This window comes from Pygocentrus nattereri, chromosome 12, assembly GCF_015220715.1.
Source record: "Pygocentrus nattereri isolate fPygNat1 chromosome 12, fPygNat1.pri, whole genome shotgun sequence".
In the NCBI taxonomy this organism is placed as follows: Eukaryota; Metazoa; Chordata; class Actinopteri; order Characiformes; family Serrasalmidae; genus Pygocentrus; species Pygocentrus nattereri.
In genome coordinates this window covers 30,692,220-30,707,263 of record NC_051222.1, presented here as the reverse complement: position 1 = coordinate 30,707,263, position 15,044 = coordinate 30,692,220, and the positions used below count along the sequence as shown (strand labels likewise).

The 15,044-nt window shown below is 41.7% G+C and overlaps 1 protein-coding gene across 5 annotated transcripts in view; it reads left to right on the top strand.

The window, feature by feature from the left end:
* The window catches only part of rfx1b (regulatory factor X, 1b (influences HLA class II expression)), a 30,971-nt gene that overhangs the window by 1,111 nt on the left and 14,816 nt on the right, over nucleotides 1–15,044 (top strand). For 3 of the 5 annotated variants that reach the window (XM_017723923.2, XM_017723925.2, XM_017723924.2), the window contains exons 2-6: nucleotides 4,745–5,103; nucleotides 11,304–11,407; nucleotides 11,565–11,642; nucleotides 13,580–13,659; nucleotides 13,778–14,123. In XM_017723923.2, coding sequence (XP_017579412.1) covers nucleotides 4,764–5,103; nucleotides 11,304–11,407; nucleotides 11,565–11,642; nucleotides 13,580–13,659; nucleotides 13,778–14,123 — 948 coding nt within the window. In that variant the 5' untranslated portion in view covers nucleotides 4,745–4,763. Of the gene's footprint in view, nucleotides 1–4,744; nucleotides 5,104–10,113; nucleotides 10,189–11,303; nucleotides 11,408–11,564; nucleotides 11,643–13,579; nucleotides 13,660–13,777; nucleotides 14,124–15,044 lie in introns of those variants that run through there. The other 2 variants (XM_017723926.2, XM_017723927.2) reach the window with 2 other exon arrangements.

The following is a 15,044-nucleotide window of genomic DNA, read 5'->3' as shown; positions in this document are numbered from 1 at the left end:
CATTTTTGAAAAATTCTGCATAGTTAAGTCATTGAGATCACTCGGAGCAGGAACCAGACGTTTACCATGCCTAATAGGCTCATAACCACCACAACCACCAGTGAACCTACACGTGGTTCTTGGCCTTCTGAGTTTTATGTAATATTTCTGATTTTAAACAGTGGAAATTTGGAAATGACACTTTTTTGGGGTGTCTAAGACTATTTTGCCTTAGAATGACCCGACGCCTTAAACGGATGAAATCGATCATGTTTTAAGGCCAAAATTGTCTCATAAAGCTGTGGCTCAGTAACCAAGCGATGTATTCGTAGTCATGTGGACGCCTGGTTACTATCACCACCACTGTGAACAGTTGTGGCTCTGCTCAATTTCGTTGTACACTGTGCAATGACAATAAAATCTCGTCTCTGTAAGTTTCTCTAGAGCAGAACATTTCACACCAGACCACTCTGAAAGACTCTGTTTGCATCACAGTGATTTCCTTATGCAGGAGTTTTGAAAAATTGGTGGAGTTCCCCTTTAATCTGTCACCCTTCTTGCTTTTTCTACAGTGTTTTTCTGGACAAACTGCCTCACATTTCCGACAGCCTCGTATAATACGCGATATGATGTAACGTGGCACACTGGCTTATTCGCCATTGGCTTACAGATGGTTTTCTGAGCTATGAAATTCAGTCATAGGAATTCCATCACAAGACTGGGCAAGTAAACACGGCCTGTTTGCACCTAATTTAGCGTTAAAAGGGGTGCATTGTAAAACCAGTTCGACAAGCTTCAGAGAACGTAGCGTCTTAAACTCCCCTGTCTTGTGCTGCTGGTGTTTTTTGTGTAAGAAAGTTTATACTTTTGAATTCAGGTCAGAGTTGCACGCTGAAAGCCTACTAACCCACTGGATTCGTATGCAGATCTGTCAGTACTGACAGTAGTCATTTAAAAGGCCTGTCACTGCAGACGTTAAAAGCAGCTTACACCCCCCAGCCGCCGCCCCAAGCTAAGACATGTTTGCTGTTTTGGTTCTAGGGCAGGTTTGCTTCTTTAATTTTGCACTGGAGGTACGAGGCTAATGTAGCCAGTAATACCACAGCGATTAGATGTGCTCAATAATCTCAAATGAAAATAAAAATAGGTGACAGTACAGAGAAGATGACTGTGACTGCTGTTTGTTTGCTATACTAATGTCCTTTTGTTCATTTTTATAGACAACTGGATGTCATACAGGGTCAGAAACCACGTAAGCAAGTCTGTTACAAATGACTATTTTCAGGGAATTCCACAGATTTCTCAAAATTCCTGCATTTTTCAGCAGTTGGGATGTAAACAGAGTCATTCAGAGCGGTTTGGTGTGAAACGCTCAGTTCCAGAGAAACTTGGAGAGTCAGAGCTCTTCACAGTGGTGGTGATAGGAACCAGACGCCTGAATAGTTTGATGCCTCCATCACAGAAAGATATTACAGGAAATGAACGACTGCAATATTTTACCATCAATATTACATATGAAATGTAGATGACATGTCGATTCACTGGTAGTTAATAATAGTAATAATATAATAGTAGATAATTTAGTGCATAACCCAGCGGTTGAGATGTAAACAGAGTCATTCAGAGTGGTTTGCTGTGAAATGGTTCGCTGTAGAGAAACTTACTGACTCTGGTTTCTTCACAGTGGTGGTGATGGGAACCATAATGTCTATGACAGAAAAATAACCACATTATTTACTATCCAAAACCACCAATGAATGTAACATTGATGACGGTACAATAGTGGCAAATCTGAAAAAAGTAGATTTTTCAAGCTTCAGGCACCAAATCTGTGATCATTTGATGTTGTTATTTTCTGTGATGGAGCTTTTAGAGGCATTAAACTCTTTGGTTACCACCACCACCACTGTGAACAATCCTGGCTCTGTAGTTTCTTCAGAAAGGAGCTTTTTGCATCAAAAAACCTTGAAAGACTTTTTCATAACCATCTACCAATGTCTGAAAAAATCAACAAAATTCCCTTTGAAAGTAGATTAAAGAACCTGTTGAACCAGGATTGTTCACAGTGGTGGTGATAGGAACCAGACATGTAAAGAGTTTAATGCCTCTAAAAGCTCCATCATAAAAAGATATGACATGAAATGATCACGGATTTGGTGCCTGATGCTTGAAAAATCGACTTTTTTCAGATTTGCCACTATTGTACCGTCATCAATGTTACATTCACTGGTGGTTTTGGATAGTAAATAATGTGGTTATTTTTCTGTCATAGACATTATGGTTCCCATCACCACCACTGTGAAGAAACCAGAGTCAGTAAGTTTCTCTACAGCGAACCATTTCACAGCAAACCACTCTGAATGACTCTGTTTACATCTCAACCGCTGGGTTACGCACTAAATTATCTACCATCCAAAACTATCAGTGAATCGACGTGTCATCTACATTTCGTATGTAATACTGATGATGGTAAAATCAACAGAATTCCCCTTAAACTTGGATTAAAGGACCTGTTTTTCCTTCCAGTTGAGGTTTTGTTATAACAGTGATGAAATATAGGAGCAACATTACATCCCTGACAAAGAAACAGTGTTTTGGCATCAGTTCACTATTGTCAGTTTCAGTGTCAGGCTTCCTTTTCACACGTCCACCCCTCACACTGCACACACTGCACACAGGCATTGTTGAAAGTCCTTCAAACAGGAAGTGACTTCCCATGCGTTTCAGCAAGACACAGAAGCCATACTTCCGGCTCGACCGTCTCTAGCTCGAACGCTCTGTACCTGCTTGAGATCACTCGTACAGGCAAACGCATCCTTGTCTGGTGTATTTGATTTGGTTTCTGGTCTCTAAACCTCAAAACCTCCCGATGCTACTTAGAAACCTTAGTGCCCTGATCTGTGGGGTTGAAGTGGTGAAACCTAGACCTTTTCTGACCCCTTAAATGTAGGCTTGCAAGCCAAACTACTCCCTGTCTTCAGCGAGGCGGGGACGTTTCGTCCGTAAACGTGACCAGGACCTGCCTACTTTGACAGGAAGGGGCCGTTTGCCATTTGAGTGATATGCAGAATAACCACGTCAGCTACAAAATGGACTAACTTCAATTAAGCAGGACTCATCCGGCTGTCTTCAAAATAAAATATTAACTTAGGAACTGAAGATATGCTCAGAAAAATGTTGTGTGTCATGATAATTTATCTCGATAATGAGAAAATATCGTTGAATTGCCCGCCTCTAATTCTCAGCATGAAAAAGCCTATTATTGCTGAGCTCCTCGTCTCTGAAATGCAACCAAACGAAGAACTGCTTTTTATTGAATTGGCTTTGACTTTATGTTCTCAATAACTGAACTATTATTAACTATTAGATGCCCTCAATGGGCGAAGAGGCTGGTTCATTCATGTTGAGAAATAAGCTTCAAATGCTGGCCTTTGCAGAAGGAGTCACACGCCCCTGTTTAAGCTCAAGTTGGCATCACATATGATTACCCAGTTTCGCTAGCTTGGGGCTAACAATACTACAAATTCCCATACAAGTACTACCTGAAATTAGCATTGTGCTAGCAGCTGACTGGACAATGCAGTGCTGCATTTAAAGCGAAGTACAAGGTTTGTGCAGTAAGCATTGCTGTGTAAAGGCAAACTGGTAGACCGTCATGATGTTACTACTGTACCAGTTTCACAGCATAAACACTACTAAGGATTTGGTGAAACGACTGGAATATCCCACGCATTACATTACATTCTGTTAGACCTCTGCTTTCCTATTAGTGGTCATACGTTTGGCCGAACTTTGGCCAAAAATTCGAATGATGTCGTGCATGTGCCACTAGGGTTCATCTTCAAAAGGTTCTGGTAGAGCAGTGAGTTGTTTCAGTCTTGCAGGACAGCAAGTGCTGTTTTAAATGTACATTAACAAATCTAATATGGTAAAAACTGACACACCTTGGCTGATGCACCGATCAGGCATAACATTATTATGATCCTTGTTTCTACACTCATACACTTACTCTATAGGAGCACAGGGTACAATTACAGACTGTAGTCCATCTGTTTCTCTGATACTTTGTTACCCCCTTTTACCCTGTTCTTCAGTGGTCAGGACCCCCTTGGACCCTCACTGAGCAGGTACTGTTTGGGTGGTGGATCATTCTCAGCACTGCAGTAACACTGACATGGTGGTGGTGCTGTGTTAGTGTGTGTTGTGCTGGTGTGAGTGGATCAGACACAGCAGTGCTGCTGGAGTTTTTAATCACTGTGTCCACTCACTGTCCACTCTATTAGACACTCCTGCCTTGTCAGTCCACCTTGTAGATGTAAAGTCAGAGACGACAGCTCATCTGCTGCTGCAGCTTGTGTTGGTCATCCTCTAGTCCTTCATCAGTGCGCACAGGACGCTGCCCACAGGACACTGTTCGCTGGATGGTGGACTATTCTCAGTCCAGCAGCGACACTGAAGTGTTTAAAAAATCCAGCACCACTGCTGTGTCTGATCCACTCAGGCCAGCGCAACACACACTAACACACCACCACCACCACGCCCGTGTTACTACAGTGCTGTAAATGATCAATCACCCAAATAGTACCTGCTCTGTGAGGTTATGCAGAGAAACAGATGTACCGATATAGTAAATGGAACTGATAAAATGGACAGTGAGCGTAGAAACGAGGAGGAGGTCATCATGTTATGCCTGATCGGTGTATGTTCTGAATGTGTATGCTGATGTTCTGCATTCAATAAACCCTGTCATCTCTTTTTAATGCAGAACTTCATCTGTAGTTGTCATGGCGACTCCAGGGTTTGCAGAAGACCTACAACCCTCCCAGCCCCAAGGGGGTAGCATAACCACAGCCAAAGCTGTCCAGCAGAAAGCCACGCCCGCTGCCACATCCCAATTCCTCCCAGAGATACAGAGCCCTTCAAGCTCCACCCCTTCGCAGACAGTCCCCACCGCTAGAGCTAGTCAGGTCACGCCCCCGGTGAGCCAGAAGAAGACGGTTTTGGCAATACCTTCTCAAGTAACCGTGGCAGCAGGGCCTTATGTTGCCTCGGAGATTCAGAGCTCCGCATCCCAGTCCAGCAACGGACAGAGCACGCCACAGTACATAGTGGTCACTGTTACTGGTAAGATGTAACTTATCACATGTATACACACACTTGTGCACTACTGTTCACAAGCTTGGAAACACAGTTATATGATTATATCGCTGTTCTCAGAACAAAGCCTCGTATCTCCAAAATGGTAAGTTTACAGGAGAAGGGAAAAAAACACCTTACTTTTAATGTAAGTCAGTAGAACCAGACTTTTTTCCAAGCCATTCATCATGAAATTTACACACAAAATAAAGGACAACAGGTACAAATCATGTCAAAAACCCGAAAAACGACAAAAATGGAGATACGAGGTTTTCTTCCAACAACAGCGATATATAATTATATAACACAATTATATAAAATCTTTTTCCTTGAAAACAAAGGTATAAAAATATGATGCCAGTGCTTGACAACTTCAAGCGATTTGTATGACACTGTAAAATATTACATTTCATTTGGATTAGGCAGAAAGATTCAGGGTGAGCTTTGCAGACACTAGCCTAATATTAGACACTAGCCTTAATATTTTCAGTAATGTAAGACCAATTTTGTTGTTGATAAATACATAACAAGATTCAACGTAATATTTTCAACATGAATAACTTCGAGTTTTAAATAATTATGAGAAAGGAAGTAAAAATGGCAGAAATGTTAGATGTCCTCAGTATATATGATGAACATCAGAATATTCATAAGTTCCAATAAAATTCATACCCAAATTGAAGTGATGACAGAATATCAATGTAGATAAATTGACAAGAAGATGATATGAATATGTAATCCCAGTGTAATTATTATCATTTAATAACTTTTTTAAAATGTCCAAATACCTGAAATCTTGAATAGACAATCTACAAAGTAACTTCTGCTGTCCTGTTTACAATATTATGATCTACGTTACAGAACAGCCGCAACAATAATAATATCTCATATGGCTACTAGAGCGAACTATAAGGACTTCACCAAATCTGTCAGCTTTGAAAAACAGTAGTTTCAGTTTAATTCTGAATGTTTTAGCTGTTAATGAACAATCTGAGCTTAAATTTACTCCAAATAGACAGGCTTGTTGTAAGTCTGAGTTTGATCAGATGAATGCATTACGAAACCCAGGAAGAGAGGGAGAGAAAGAAGCTGAAGGACTGACCGAGCTGAGGGAGCAGGTCTGTTGGAGGTTAGTGGTGAAGAAGAAAGTGAGGGCGAGTATTATTAATATTCATACTGACTCTATTTTAATTTAACTGAGAAAATATATTCCTCACCACAACCATGAAATTCTTTCACCCAGCTTATTAAACATGCCTACAGAGCAAAATCAAGCTCTTCATGTCCCAACTGAGACTGGCCTGATGTATAATCTGCGTTTGAATAATATATTTAGGGTCTTGCAGCTGATCTAAGAGAGAGGAGGTAGCAGTACTTGAGCTCAGTTCCTTTGCTTGATCTGTGCCTGTTGTAAGTGGATGGATACAGTGTTTGTTATACTAGCTCTGAGCTTAATACAGACTATGAAGAGACCGAACAACTGTGGGCCAATTTAACTGAATATCCAGTTTCTGATACACTTAACAAGCTGATGTACTTGACATTTTCTGGGTGTTGCTACTATAAAAGTGCATTTTAAACATTTTGATGCCATTAAAAAAAATTGGGACTCTTTGGGGACTATGCCCCCAGACCCCCCTAGTACAGGCATAGCCCCCATCCATGAACCTGTAGCGACTATACAGAATCTGCACTTTGAACTTTTTGTGATGGATCTTGTAGGCGTGTTTTGACCAAGACTGAAAGCTCCTTCTATTTTTTTGCACCTTTGCTTCCTTTGTCATTCGCTCTCTTTGCCGACACCAATACCGCATGTCCCCATTGCGAATAACAATAATGCATTTAAGTGTCAGTATCGGTGCAGATACCGATACCATATCAATGAAGTGGTACTCCAAAAATGTCGTTAACCAACATAAAATTAGCAAATGTTAAGCTCATATAACCAAAATGGTGACTTTACAGGAGAAGGAAAAAACCCACTTTACTTTTAATGTAAGTCAATGGAACCAGACTTTTTGTCCAAGTCATTTTGGGTCATTTCTTTTGGTCCATTCTTCATGAAATTTACAAACAATGCAAGGACAACAGGCATATTCAAATCATGTCAAAAACTGAAAAACGACAAAGATGGAGAGACAGGGTTTTGTTCTGACAGCAGTGATATGCTTATCTTATTTTCTGCTTATATTTACAAGAATTTGCCTCAGCCTGCGGGATAAAAAACACTGGGTTTACGTTTGAATTCACTCACCTATAGTTAACTCTATGTATAATAGTGACCGCATGTAGTGGCGAGGTTTTTACCATTGACGTATAATAATGGTAGAACGCAATACGGCCAGTGTGTGAGAGAGTAAATGACTGTATGCGAGTGGCCATGTTGTTTGAACGTGCTCTGTTGCTGCGTGTTTCATGTTTATTTCTGGGTCCTTCTATTAGCGGAAAGACCCAGCAAGTGTCCCACATCTCACATTACCCACCCCCACCACACACACCACAGACATCTGATACACAGTTTCCTCATATGGCCAAACTGTAATCTCTCACCACACCTTTCACACTTTCCATTCGTTCGATATTTATTTCTCCATCTTTGTGATCACAAGTATTTTTTTTATTATGTAATAACAACACTGACTACAAACTGCAAACTTTCTCCATCTCACCTTGGTGCCTCAGGTGCCAGAATGTAACTGCTGCACCATTTAAGGTGGAAGGAGTAATTCGAACAAGAAGGTGGCAGCTGAGAAGCTGACTTCAGCTTCATGACTTTTTAGTGGTTGACAGTTTCTCGTTGCAGGTTAAATGTGTCAGGAAACCAGCTGGAGTGCATATAAATGCAAATAAGTCTGTCCATTCATTGTTAAATTCTCAATGTTCATCTTTTCTTAGGCATTTTGTTGGCTGCTAGCTAGGAGGGATTGTTGTCTGCGTTGCTATGTGACCACCAGTCTGTGTCAGTCTTGAGGGTTAAGGGTTGGTACATTAGCAGTTATACATTAATTTCAGTGTTTAAGACTATTTATCGTTTCATTATTATTATTGACTAAAAATCGGATTCTGCCATGGAGCCACAAGAGAGCAGAAAAAGAGCCTCCAGGGCCGCATGTTGTCGACTCCTGGGCTATGGGTTCTGATATTCATAAATAACATTCTGAACACGTTCTAATATTCTACAGGTCCTAATATTCTAATGTTCTAATTCTGTTCTAATTTTCCAAAAACATTTTGTCTTCCACTTTGACCATCACACGCCTATTTGCGATGGTAGAACGAGGCTGTTCTACTGGCCTAAGTCTACTTCGTATGCTCTTCAAATGAGCAAGCAGCTAAGCGCCTACACAACCTCTACACCTTGAGCTATTCATGGCAGATCCTGTGGATCTTGTAGGCTTGCTTTCACATATCATGGATCTGCGTTTTCTGGAGCAATTGAGCTCCATCCAATACCTTTGGGATGAGTTGGAGTGATCCCAAACGAATCATCCAACATCGGTACCTGATCTCGTTAACGCTCTTGTGGCTGAATGCAGTGGAACCCTCACAGCAATGTTCCAACACCAGGTGTAAAGCCTTCCCAGAAGAGCAGAGGCTGTTACTGCGGCAAAAGGGGGTCAAACACCCTATTAATTCCCTTGATTTCAGAAGAAACACTGAATAAGTAGATGTCTACAGTCTTTTGGACATATAGGGCATTTTTCCACGGCACAAAGTACCAAAACCTTGACCACCAAAAACCGGAACTCTGCTTTTTCCCATGGTCAATGGTCCAGTACAAGTCCGGTTTTATGGTTTTTGGTACCTGCTTAAGATTGGTGGAACCTTTTTCGCTATTCCTTTTATTTATTTATTGGGGGGGGGGTTGGGGGTATCTAGAGTTAGGGGGGGAAGGGTAGGAGGATGAATAGGATGGAACGGGCGAGTAGAGTGAGTTTGGGGTTAGATTTTTACAAGATATTGTAGAATTAATATTGTTATAATTGTAATGTTTTTCTTTCAAATTGTGAAATAAAAGGCGAAAAAAGAAAAAGATTGGTGGAACCTAATGGCGCTTGACGGTGTTCTCCTGTGTCTTTGCTAATTTGCAGCTATCGCTAATGACAGTTTAGCCAATTCATTTGCTCTTCAGGGTGAAGGTAGTCAGAAAGTGCTTTCCCGTGAGCCTGAAGTGCTCTGGAATGTAAACTGGAATAAAATGTTGACGTCTCTATTGCTATTTTCAGAATGAATACTGTGCGAACATTTGGCAGAAGTAAGTCAGGAAGCTAACGTTAGTGCTTTTAGCATTCATGCTAGTCTCCACAGAGTGATTTTGCTCATATCGCCAGCACTTGTCCAAGAAACGAATAAGAACATAAGTGTTTGTATTTGTAGAGAACTGCGAAAGTGCCGAACGTTTTGTGGCAGCCAGTAAGATGGCTAGGTAGTCACGTTAGACACTTTGGAGTGCCGTAAAATGACCATTACAGACAATTAAGGTGCTAATCACTGTGGTTGTGATGGCTCCAGCTGTCTCAAGCTGGTGGGAAAAGAACTGGTAGGATCCACTGGTGCCTTTTTTTTTTTTTTAGCTCAGTCCTTATTTTTGAATGTGCAGTGGAAAAACATCTGTAGTTCATGATCGCCATTGTGGTGATGGCCATAGAAAACATTAGGGATGTTCACCTGATGGGTCCAACACACAGAATTGACCAGAGTGCAGTACGAGGACCAGGGTTTGAGCTGTACAGCAGCACCTGCACGACCGAGAAAGAAAACATGAAAATGCAACAGGTTGCGCATGAGCTAGCAGAACTAAGCTAGGAGGATTCTCTCTCTCTCCCTCTCTCTCTCTCTCTGTCCCTCTATCTCTCTGTCCATCTCTCCCTCTCTGTCCCAGCGCTGTGTTTACTAGAACATGAGAGCGCTTTGCCGTCTGTCGAGATTAGCCACTCAAGGCTATCGCTCTGTATAAGAGGAGCCAGCGGCGCTCTCTCGTTCTCTCTGTCCATCACTCCATCTCTCTTTTCCCTCTGTGTTGTAAAGTCATGTTCTACAGTAGCTGCTTGTACGCTCTGGAGCCGGCCTACCGTGAGTTAGAGGGGTCACGTTATTCACTTTTAGGAGAGGTTTGGTGTGGAATAGGCTGAGCTGGTTTAAAAGAATAGCCTGACTAAATATCGCTGTTGTTGGAAGACAAAAAAAAAACGCCGAAATGGTTAAAGAATGAAAGAACCTACTTTACTGTCAATGTAAGTAAATGGAACCAGACTTCTTTCCAAGATATTTTGGCCTGTTTCTTTCTTCTGCACCGTTCTTCATGAAATTTACCCACAATGTAAAAATGAACAGGCATTTTTAAAATTATGTAAAAAAAAACAAACAAAAAAAAAACAGAAAAACGACAAAAATGAAATAGGAGGTTCTCTTCCAACAGCAGCAATATGCTGTGTCGTGATACTTGGTGATAAATTGTACTATTATTCCAGTAGATTTTGTTTCAGTGATGCTGAAATGTACCATACGCTTGGTGCTTCGGATTGTTTTAAAGTTAGAAATACATAAATAATTGAAATAAATAAGTTCTGTCTGGTTAGTGTTTGTAATTCCGTGTAAAGAATCTATAGGTGTAATTCAGTCAAAACAGGCTGTGGGCTGACAGATTTGTAAGACATTCTTTAGAGTAGCAGCACTTGGGAAGCCTTGGCTAAATCATTTATTACTGCTGGCTTGAGTGTCATCTGACTTTGTGATATATATTTAAAATTTCATTGTACTGAATTTTGTCAATACCTCCCACTGCTAATGTGGCTTACGGAGACTGAAAGCTTGTAGACTCCAGTCAGTATGTTACCATTGGCGAAATCCAAATCCACAGTTTCATGCACTGTTACCGGTGTCAGCATTTCAAACTGAGCTGTTTCTTTCAGTGGTTTTAATCTGGGTCTAACTTGTGTCATATGTTTTCCGGAGTACTGCTGTCGTTTCTTTTCTTTTATCTGTCTCTCAGTTCCTCTTTTCCTCTTCCTAAACACACACATACACACACACCCCCACACACAACCCCGCATCTCCTTTCTCTCTGGGTAACCAACTCAAAAAACCTTAAGCTAAATATCTAAATATCTCTCTCTCTCTCTCTCTCTCTCTCTCTCTCTCTCTCTCTCTCTCTCTCTCTCTCTCTCTCTCTCTCTCTCTGTCTGTAGAAGGGTCTCTCCATTCTAATGATTCCGTGTCAGACTCCAGTCCACCTCCTACTGTCCAGACAGGTGTGCCCACTCATGTAGTGCAGCAGGTGCAGACCGCGCAGGTAACGGACACACAGACTTATGTCCATACACTCCTACACACACACACACAGGCAGCAGACTCTTCTGCGTGTTCTATTTGGTTTCCGCTGGTGCAATGTGTGGTCTTTCAGTGTGTGTAAGCTGTGTGCTGAAGCCGTTGTTACTGTTTTCCACCAGCAGAGGTCAGTGGTGCAGACCACAGTGAAAAGCCAGACCAGCCAGCTGGGGGTTGCCAACCTGCACATCACTCCTGAGGTGAGTACAACACACACCTACTAGGGCCACAGCCAGAATTTTATTTTAGGAGGTCTCATTACAGCTTTGGAGGGCAGCTAGGAAGCATGGTGCCCCAGAAACATTGCTAAAGTGAGACTGGCCACCACCAACTAGCCCACTAGCCTACTTTATTATAGCTTCCATAACATATTCCATAGCATTCTATAACAACAGACATTAGGCAATAGACTACAATCCTACCTTTGACAGCACTCTGTACGTGTCTGTAGGGCTGAATGATTGTGGAAAGTATGTAATTGCAATTTTCCTGACCAATATTGCAATCTCAGTTTAAATTGTGAACATCTGGAAGAAATAAGGTCCTGGGGTCATATTACAGAGATTTCCTGTCCTTTTGCCTCAAGCTAAGATCTCACAGGTAGAGATAAGATGTTTCACAAATTCGACAATCATCTTTCATGTCTGTTACCTAGCAGCTGGCCACACACACACACACACACACACACACACACACACACACACAGCTGAAACATAAACACATCATCAAAATAATCAAGTTAGTTGCCAGACAGCTAATGTTAGCTACCCTTACTGATGTAAAAAAGGTCAAATTAAAACTAAAGTGCCATAAACTTGAAGTTAAGTATGTTGTGTCAGCGCTTCGTGCTGTTTATCAGAGTCGCTGTCCCCAGTTTCAGTTTCAGTTTCCCAAAAGCTTTAGCCGAGTGCACTGACGTGATTCCTCCTGATAAACACACACACGTTCAGCTCTGTCTCCTCATTATTCACACCATCACTGTAATATTGTATCTGACAAGTTTTTATCAACATTAACACAGGACGGTAATAAGAGGGGAAGGTGAAGATCGAGTCTGCAGAGTCTGGGGTTTTAAAACGCTGTTAGGAAAAAAAAACCTTATAAGTCAAAGCACCATTTTCAGTGTAGATCAATGTGGCGCCATTATACCAGTTATAGTGAACTGTGCTGCCTCTCACTGCATAAAACAATAGAAACGGATGGTTAAACAGAAGTTAAGACCCTCTGAGGTTGTCTTAAAGTTAGGAAAGTATTTAGGATGTTTATCTAGTACGGATGTGTCTGTAATACTGTTTTCTTACCCACAGTTAGAATTCGATTGTGAACTCAAGAACTGTAGTTCTGTAATAGCTTCTGTCCTAAATTAAATTCTAACTAAAGTTGTCATGGTGACTGAACTGATACAGTAAGATTTCAGACTAAAGAGGTTTATGTAATTCGACCCATGGATTGCTTTTTTTCCCAAGAAGACCAACAGATGCACTTTTTCAAGCTTGAATCCATCTGAATGTAATGTGCTAGACTGGCAGGTAGTTGTGGTTGTGTGGTTGTCGCAGTTTGTGGGTGTTTCTTTGGTTCTGCTTGGTCTAACTCCTCTGCATGCAGTTTAAAAGCTCTGTGTTGTTAGGTTGCATTTAAGACAGCATTGTTGATGCTACAGGCTAGAGTTAAAATGGCAGATAACCAGAATGCAGATCAATACGACCCATTCCATTGCCAGTGTTTGTCTGTAGAGATTGCATGGCTATGTGCTTGATTTTGTACACCTGCTGTGGTAGCTATGGGTGTGGTCAAAACATCTGAGCTAAATAATTAGGATGTGTATCACATACTTTTAACCAAATAGTGTATTTTAAGGTGCCTCTTCACATCTCACAACAACAAAAATAACACTTTTTAACTGTTTATTAATGTACCTGTCAAATAAAGCAAGAAATGATAAAAAAATAAATGTCAGGGTTTTATTGGGAATTTAAAAGATGATGTGTCAGTTCGGGTCATTTTTGGTCAGCATTTTGTTGGGCTTGGATTAGTTTTGGACTCAAAACTTGCTGCTGTGTCTGTCTGGTTGGGCAGACCAACATTTTTGGTCCGATTAAAGCTCTGATGATAAATACCTGTGGCCATATCTTTGCAGATCTCTCAGGTCGGACAGCATGTGTACCCCAGCCAGGTTCAGTACGTGGAAGGTGATGGCAACTACAACAACACAGCCATGTGAGATGTGCATATTTTACTTAATGTTGTTATTTTTTTGTATTGTCACCTAAACAAAAACATGTTTGTTTCTCTTATGAACCCATTTTACAAATTTCTTTCTCTGTATTTCTTGCAGACGTTCCAGTACTTATCCTTACACAGACTCCACCCTCTACACTCAGGCCACACCTTCTGGCACGTACTATGAAGCCCCGCCCACGTCCACCTCCCAGGTCCCCACCCCTGTGACCTCTCAGCCGGTTTCTGTGACTACAGGGTCAGGCAGTGGAGCAGCACCCATGTTCTCTGGAGGTGGTACGGGGGTAACCGTGGTGACAGGTGGCTCATCCTCCAGTGGTGCGGGCGGAACTGGGGGCGGGACCAGTGGAGGAGGGGCTGGGAGTTATGTTGTTCCGGGGGGATACATGCTGAGTGGAGGAAGCCAGAATTACTCCCCTACCCCACGTGCCTCACCTGCTACTGTGAGTACTGTCTGTGTGTGGATTCAAACACAACATCCTACAGCTAGGAACCGAAAATAAAACTAAAGGCTGCGTCTGGAACGTAGTAAATGCTGCCTACTCAGACGGTATCCTGAGGCAGGACGACACCCAGTCATGTCTGAATGTAATGCTTGTAAAACACTGCCTGCTGAGGTTCTTTTAAAGCAATGTAGAAGTATCCGAAGAGTTTAAGTCCAGTACACTATCCTCCTCCAAGAATTTTTCCCAGGTAAAAGAATCTAATCGCTAATGCTAACATAGCTGAACGCTAACAGCTAGTAGTGTGATATCTTGGCAGTGTTACATCACTTCCTTCAAAGCACGTCCCAAACGACAGGTGCAGGTGCCTTCATCACCAAGCTGCCTCCTAAGGCACTGACTTACACCGATCAGGCATTACATCCTCACCACCTCCTTGTTTCTACACTAATTGTCCATTTTATCAGCTCCTCTTACTGTATAGCTGCACTCTGTAGTTCTACAGTTACAGACTGTAGTCCATCTGTTTCTCTGATACTCTGTTACCCTGTTCTTCAGTGGGCAGGACCCCCATGGACCCTCACAAAGCAGGTACTATTTGGGTGGTGGATCATGCTCAGCACTGCAGTAACACTGACACGGTGGTGGTGCTGTGTTAGTGTGTGCTGTGCTGGTGCGAGTGGATCAGACACAGCAGTGCTGCTGGACTTTTTAAACAGTGTGTCCACTCACTCAAGGGAAGCTTTACAGTACCTTTAAGGCTCCTTTAATGCTAATGGTGTGGTCCATGTTGTATTATTATGTTATTATTTGTTCTAATTTTATGAATGAATTAATGTAGTGTGCGTGGTAAATGGTAGTTTTTCTGTAGGACCATGTACGTCCATCTGTACGTTAATCTATACATTAGAAGAATGAAAT